This window comes from Myotis yumanensis, unplaced genomic scaffold, assembly GCF_028538775.1.
Source record: "Myotis yumanensis isolate MYYU_CA2020_CCGP unplaced genomic scaffold, mMyoYum1.0.hap1 SCAF_23, whole genome shotgun sequence".
NCBI classification, from domain to species: Eukaryota; Metazoa; Chordata; class Mammalia; order Chiroptera; family Vespertilionidae; genus Myotis; species Myotis yumanensis.
Genome location: NW_027223774.1, coordinates 13,239,226 through 13,246,806, shown reverse-complemented (window position 1 = coordinate 13,246,806; position 7,581 = coordinate 13,239,226). Strand labels below are relative to the sequence as shown.

Here is a 7,581-nt window from a genome sequence, read left to right as displayed (position 1 = left end):
TGAAAGTGTTTATTTGTTGGTGGGGACGAGACGCTCAGTAGTTCATTATACAGCACTTTCACTATGCGAATGCAATAGATGGACCACAGATGAGAGTAAAATGATTAGGGTGTGATGAATATTTATTACCTTTGTTTTAAATATAACGTATTTAATTGTAGGTTTGCACAATTTGATTTTTAATGGTGACTATTTAACAACCAGTTCCAAAATTCCTGAGACTTTAACAATCGGCTCGCTTGAGCCAGCTCCATCATATCGCAGTTATCATCACACCCATTCTTTAGAAAGGAAAACTGAGGTTCAAGAAGAAGGTTAGATAGGGACAGGGCAGGGCCTCCAACCAAGGGCCGTGTGATTGTGGGGCCGGGACTGTGGCTGCCCCTCTTTCTTTCCTCCCATTCTGGTCTAGAGGTCATGGCTGGTCCTCAGAGCACCGGGTGCCCTCAGAGCAGCCCTGGCCACTGCGGTTTCAGCTCATCCTTCAGGAGAGCGTCTGAGCTTGCGGTTCCCCCGCTCCTGCCTCCGCCCTGCCAGGAAGGCAGCAAGCGGACCCTCCCGCCCGCTCGCTTTATAGACGGGAAACCGAGGCTGAAAAGGCAAATTGCCTGCCCTTGAAGGACAGAGAGAGTCCCCAGACCCCGGGTGGAGCGCAGAGGGGAGGACGCTGCCCCGCAGCCTGGCGGCCGGGAGCTCTCCGGGAGGTGGGAGCTCTCTCCCCGCAGTGGCTCCGCCCAGGACTCCATCTCCCCGCGCCCCGGGGACCCAGGTCCCCGAGAGCTTCCCGGGGCGCAGGACCCATGGCGGGAGGGGAAGGCGGACGGTGCCATCTGCCCGGCTCCTGCCTCTCCTCTTTCTCTCCATTCGCGTCTCTGCGCATCTCTTTGTCTCCCGTCTCTCCCTGCCCCCGGGGGTGGGTCTCAGTCTTTGTGCCTCTTTGCGTCTCTCTTTGTGCCTCTTTGCCTACGATGCTCCCTCTTTCTTCCTCTTTTTGTCTCTTTCTGCGTCTCCCCGAGTCTTCCTCCGCGTCCCTGGCGCCCAGCCCTGGCGTTTCTCTCCCCTTCTCTTCCGGTGAGTCGCTCCTCGCCTGTGAGAACACGCTCCGCGCCGACGCGCTCAGACCTGCCTCCGCCCCCGGAGCCCGGGCCCGCCCCGACCTGCGCCTTTAAGGGCCGGCGGCGGGGGCGGGGCCTCGCGGGCCACGCCCCTCCCCCTCCCCCTGACGTCCCTTCCTCCCGGCCCCTCCGCCGCCTCCCTCCGCCGCCGCCGCCCGGGCCGGCTCCGCGCCCCCTCCCCGGCCCCCGCCCGCCCGCCGCCCCGATGGCGCCCGGGGCCCCCTCCGCGCGGGGCCGCTAGGACCCTCGGCGTCCGCCGCCCCCCGCCCGGCCCCCTCTTCGCGGCGTGCACCCCGGTGTTCGCGGCGCCCAGCTTCTGAGCTCGCGCCCTCCGGCCGGCGGGGGGGGGAGGGGAAGAGGGGACCCCGGCGCCCCTGCCCCCCCCAACCCGGCCGCCCGGTCCCCCGGGACCCGGAGGAAACATGTCTTCGCGGACGGCGCTGGCCCCGGGCAACGATCGGAACTCGGACACGGTGAGTAGGGCCGGCCCCGGGGGGCGCCCGGCGGGTCTGGCCGCCGGCCCCGCGCCCGCTGCGCCCCTCGCCCCGGAGCCCCCCCTCCTTCCGAGCCCGGCGCGCTCGCCGCCCCCGGCCCCGCCGCACTTGCGGGACTTTGGACCCTCCCCCGCTCCCCGGCCCTGCCGACCCCCGGGGCGCCCCGCTCCCGGGACCCCGTCCCTCTGCGGACCGCTTCCGCCGGGTCTCTCCCCTCCGGGCGCCCCCTCCCCTGCGGCGGGAGCCCCTCCCTTCCCGGCGCGTCCGGAGCCCCTTCCCCTCCGGGCCGCCCTCCTCCGACCCCCGACGCCCCTCCCGGATCCGCAGGCTCCTGACCCCGGGCCCAGCCCTGCCCGGTCGGTCCTGTCGCAGGAAGGCCGAGCCCGGTCCTGCCTCTGGCTCCGGCCTTTCCGGCCGGATCTGCGTCCCGGGCTCCCCAGGAGCCCCCCTCCTCTCCTTCCCTGCCCTCCGCCTTTCCTGCTCCCGTGGGCACCCCTCGCAGGAAGCCGGTTCCCACCTTTCCTGGGCCCAGGGCGCTTCCCAGCTCGTTCAAGGTCTCCCCACGCCCAGGCCGGGGCCCATATTCCAGGCGGCCCTGCCCCTGGGTTCCCAGCACCCCGGGCCCCCGGAGCTCCCGGACCCTCTGGTCTCTTCCTCTCGCTGGAAGCCTTGGCCTCCAACTTCCAGGCCCCCAGCCCAGCCCGGGGTTTCCAGGCCTCACCCTCCCTATGCCAACTGCTCCCAACCCCTGGGTCCCCCAACCCTGGTTCCCCGCTTCTTCCAGGCCCTTCCTGCAGGGCACCATCTCTTCCCCAGATCTCCAGGCCTCGAACCCTCTCGTGCCTCAGGGCCTCTTCCTCTGGGGGTCTAGCCTGGCAGAAAAACCCTCTCCCGGCTTTGGCTGTCTTCCCCAGCTTGCACGGCCTGACCCCAGGCCCTCCTTCCAGAAGACTCCTGGGCTCCAAGCCTCTGGCCTTGCCCTGGCTCCCAGCTCTCTTGTCTTGTCTTCCGGAAGCCGTTCCCCTCCAGTTTCTAGGCCCCTTCACCCCGACAGGCCCAGCCTTTTTCCCTCTGGGCTCCCCTTGCCCAGGACTTGCAGACCCCAGACCTTTCCAAAGGCTGCTCCTACAGAACCCCTTCTTTGGCTTCCAGGAGCTTCCTCAACGCAGGCCCCTGGCCCAGGGACCCTCGGCCCCTCCCTGCCACCGTCCCATGGCCTGCACCCTTCCTATCATCCCCAGGCCCCCGTCCCTAGACCACAGCCCAGAGCCATCCCTGAGAGACCCTCCTCCCCACTCCCCTGGCTTCTGATCGCCCTCGGTGCTTCTGAAGACCCTCCCACCAACCAATGCCAGACTCTCCCAGCTGGGTTATTGTCCCTTCCCCCGCACCCCCCCCCCCCCAGCCTTCTGACAGGTCCCTGCTCCCCCCAGCCCATCTCATTCCTGATCCCCACCAGAGAGATTTTCTCTGCTCCTTCACCTTGCAGGACCCTCCCTCACAGAGATCGCCGCCACCCCTGCCACCCATCATACCATAGGGCAGACTCTGATTTGGAGTCTCCAATGAGGTACCCCTAGCCCCCCCGCACCCCACCCCCAGTCACTACAAAAAGTGCCAGGGAGCCCACAGGCCTGGCTGGGTTCAAGTGCTGGCCCTGCCTGCTGGTGTGCCTGTGTCCTCAGGCTCCTGGTTCTCCCTTTCGGAGACTCAGTTGCCTGCCCTGGGAAGTGGGGGTGATCCCTTGAGTCAGAGGATTACTTGGGCTGATCCGAGTAGAGCCCGGCACACAGGACGCGCTCCGCACGTGCTCACACTATTGTGCCTGTGGGGATGAGTCAGACGGCCGTGGATTCTCAACCCAGCGCTGTCATCGTGGTTCGTGAGCCTACAGATCCACTCCCTGCTCAGAGCCTGTTTCTGTTATTTACATATTTTTTAAATTTTTATTCACTGATTTGAAAGAGAAACATCTATTCGTTGTCCCACTTATTTTTGCATTCATTGGTTGCAAGTGAATGCACCCTGACCGGGGATCGAACCTACAACCCTGGCATATCAGGACAACACTCTAACCAACTGAACTAACTACCTGGCAAGGGCTAAGCCTCAGTTACTTTTATTTTTTAAAAAATATATTTTTACTGATTTTAGAGAGGAAGGGAGAGGGAAAGAGATAGAAACATCAATGATGAGAGGGAATCAATGATCAGCTGCCTCCTGCATGACCCCTACTGGGGATCGAGCCCCCAACCCGGGCATGTGCCCTTGATCGGTATTGAACCCAAGACCCTTCAGTCCTCAGGCCGATGCTCTATCCACTGAGCCAAACCGGCTAGGGCAAGCCTTAGTTTCTTTATCTCTATATGGGAGTGATGATAGCACCTCCCTATTAGAGATGTTTTAAGGAGCCAAGGAGATTATGTGAATAAAACGGACAAGGTCAAGCACATAGCTGCTGTTATTAATCATTATTATTACTTTGATTATTCAGATGAGCATGGGTTCAAATCTAGTTTCTATCCCTCCCTAACTGTGTGACCGCAGGCAAGTGCCCTCACCTCTCTGAACCTCAGTTTAGTCATCTGTAAAATGGGGCTCACCTGAGTACTTCCTTGTTTCATTGTTGAGATCTGTGCCTAGTGGGGATCTGGGGAGATCTGGTCCCCTTCTCCTCTCTAGTGTGTGAGGCCTTCCTGTCAGTCCTGGCCAGGGTCACGTCTCTCCCTCTGGAATCTGAGGTTGCAGTGCCCTCTCCTGCCACGTGTTCACCATGGTGGTAGCCATGTGGGGTCATGCTACCCCACCCCAAGTCCCAGGCCCTCCACCCCCAAGCCTCTCGGGAGGTTCCCTAGCAACAGGCCCTGGTGTTGGGGCGCCAGCCGGCGGGAGGGAGCTGGGCCAGCTGGTGGTGCCAGCCAGTTTTAGCTCCCGCCCCCGGCCCCTGGGGGCTTTGTCACCCACTGCCCCAGCTGCCCCTTGCAGGGGTCCCTCGGCTGCACTGCCTTCAGTGGGGTGCCAGCCCACACCCAGTTGGCTCCCCTGGTGCCACCTGATGGGGATTCTTCTCCAAGCTGTTATCTCGGTTGGGATCCGGGGCCTTATCAGCCGGGATCTCCACTTTCCTTCCTGCCTCCCCCCAGAGGAGGCCGGGGTGGTGAGCAGCCCAGTGGGATGTGGGAAAGAGCTCGGCACCCAGGAGTCTACAGGCCCCAGTTTGAATCCCAGGTGCTCTGCTCCGCCTGCCCTGTGACCTTGGGCAGGGTACTGACCCTGTCTCAGCCTTGGGGTCCCTTTCTGCAGAACGCTGATCCTAATTGGACCCACATTGGAAGCCAGGGCTTCAGCGGGGTGGTTCTTCCTGCCCTGTGTGGGGAACATTCGATTTCTGCTTCTTGTGTGACCTTGACAAGGCCCTGTCTCTCCCCAAGCCTCAGTTTCTCCTCTGGAATAAGAGGATGCAGGTGTGTGTTGGCCCAGGACTTGGCCCCTAGGAAAAGCTGCTTAATAAAAACAGTGTGGCCGTGTGAGACATGGTTTTGGTGATGGGGAAGAACAACTCCGGGGGAACTGTCTGGGCTCGGATCCAGGCTCTGGGCCTCAGTTTCCCCCCATGTAAAATGGGGTTGATGTTGCATTAATGGCCAGCATTCATTAAATACTGGTCATCATCACTGCTAAGTGGCCTGGCAGATGTCCTTCAAAGAGCAGCCCCAGGCCCTCATCTCTTCGCTTACCTGTCCTTCTCTTCCTCAGCTTTCTGAGCAGGGCACAGGGTCCGAGCAGAGCCGGCCTGGCTGGGGCCTGTGGCTGCCTCTGTCGCCTGCACCCTGGGCCCCAGCCCTGAAAGGGAGGCACTGTCCCTGGGGCTCACAATCAGGACAGGGCAGCCTGGGCACGCAGGTGACCTGCAGGGGAGAGAGACAGGATGGCCGGAACAGAGTGTTGGGGACAGATAGGAGCGATGGCGGGGGAGGCAGCGGTCAGGGCTCGAAGGGAGCCACAGTGTTGAGGAGGGGCGGGGAGTGAGGGAGGGAACAAGAATATGTTTAAGGAATGTTACAGTGGGGCTAGAATGATGTCAGGGCAGAGTGAAAGACACGTGGTGACCGTGTTTGGCCTTGAATTTGAGATCAGAAGAAATTGTTAGGGGAACTAAACTGGGAACAAAATATAGTATTGACACTTGGGTTTGGAATCGAATTTGGGGGCTGGCATGGGGACAGGGATGGAGAAAACAGAATGTTGGAGGCAGTGAGGGTCGGGGTGGAGTGTTGAGACCAGGTTGAGGTCAACGTTGATTGGGGCTGAGGGCTGCAGCATTTGGAATAAAATACTGTAGAGCTGGTGGAGGTCCCGGTAGCAAGGGAAGTTGTGGGTAGACTGAGTACAGGGAGGGCTGAAGAAGAGGCCTGGTGTCTGGGAACCTGGATGCTGCAGAGCTGGCGGGTGCCCAGCGTCTTTGTTCTCGGAGGTGTCCTTTTGTAGAGAGAGAGGGGAGACCCAGAGGCATCTGGCTTCTCCCCGGCCTGGGCCCGGGAAGCGGCCGTGGCTGGAGTTAACCACCCCAGCGCTGGCTCCGCTGAAGGCGGATTGGCCGGGCGCTGCCCGAGGCTCACGCTCCGTCTCCCCACCCAGCATGGCACCTTGGGCAGTAGCCGCTCCTCGGACAAGGGGCCGTCCTGGTCCAGCCGATCCCTGGGTGCCCGCTGCCGGAACTCCATCGCCTCCTGCCCCGAGGAGCAGCCCCACGTGGGCAACTACCGCCTGCTGAGGACCATCGGGAAGGGCAACTTTGCCAAAGTCAAGCTGGCCCGGCACATCCTCACCGGCCGGGAGGTGAGTGAGGGGACGGGCGCGGCTGGGCCCAGGCCTGCAGCACCTGCGCTTGGTGGGCGGTGGGGCGCGGTGGGCTTGGCCCCCGTTTTCCTTTGGGACCTCAGGTGAGTCCCTGCCTCTCCTTAGGACAGATCAGAACATCTCAGATTTTTCCAGAGCAGCCCAAGTAGGAGAAGAGAAGCCGTTTCAGGCATCCCTGAGATGGCCAGAAATCGCAGATCACGGGCAGAGCTGTGCGTGGTGTTTCTAATAATTTGTGTGGCCTTTGTGTCTGAGCCTGGGCACCGCCCTGTTTTCATAGTGGACTTGGACTCCAGCAGGTCTTCCAGTGATCTTGAGAACACAAGGTTCATTGGAGTTCTCAAGTACACACTCTCCCTTCCTCCCCCTACGCCCTGCGGGTGGCAACACTGCTGCAGAAAGGGCCCAGGCAGACGGGGAACCTAGATATGAGGCCTCCAACTCACACTCAGCAGGAGAAAAGGTGGTGGGTGGGTTCAGGACTCCTCCGCACCGCCTTCCATTTTAAGCAAACGACGGGCTTGATTTCTCCCGCCTCGGACGAACCCTCTCCTGCCCTTTCGCTGTCTATGCTGCACACACACGAAAGACACCAGGCCCCAGTGGTTTTATGGGCAAATTGTACCAAACATGCCCATTTTATGCCGGTCCTTCCGGAGACTAAAGAAAGAGGTTCCGCTGCCAACGGGTGTTCAGTGCAAGTTCAGCAACCATCGCAAAAGCAGCTGAGAAGGCGATGTCAGCCTCACATGTGAACAGAGGTCCAGCGGGCAGAGAGCCGTGTGATGGCAAAGCTGGGTTTAGCCGGGAATGCACAGTTCTTTGCAGATTCACAATTTATTCATGTATTTTGCCACATCCACAGATTCAAGGAGAGAAACCATATGATCGTCTCAGTATTGGCGAACAAAATGTTTGACAAATTAGAAGCCCTCTCGTGAGAATGTGAGGACAGCCAGGGACCCTCTCCCCCACAAAGAACAGGCCGTTCCCTCGTGTGGATCTTGAACATGATTCCAGGGGTTTCCGAGAGGACTGGCATCCAAGGGAACAGGGCCTCCCAGGGGAAGACTTGTAATCCAGGGGGCCTGGGGTGGCCCCAAAACCCTTTG

At 60.8% G+C, this 7,581-nt stretch overlaps 1 protein-coding gene across 5 annotated transcripts in view; it reads left to right on the top strand.

Annotated features, from left to right (window-relative positions):
- Positions 1-1,300: 1,300 nt before the first annotated feature.
- The window catches only part of MARK4 (microtubule affinity regulating kinase 4), a 30,685-nt gene continuing 24,404 nt past the window's right edge, over positions 1,301-7,581 (top strand). The window contains exons 1-2 of one of the 5 annotated variants that reach the window (XM_070402296.1): positions 1,301-1,588; positions 6,248-6,448. In XM_070402296.1, coding sequence (XP_070258397.1) covers positions 1,538-1,588; positions 6,248-6,448 — 252 coding nt within the window. In that variant the 5' untranslated portion in view covers positions 1,301-1,537. The remainder of the gene's footprint in view (positions 1,589-6,247; positions 6,449-7,581) is intronic. The other 4 variants (XM_070402294.1, XM_070402292.1, XM_070402295.1 and 1 more) reach the window with 4 other exon arrangements.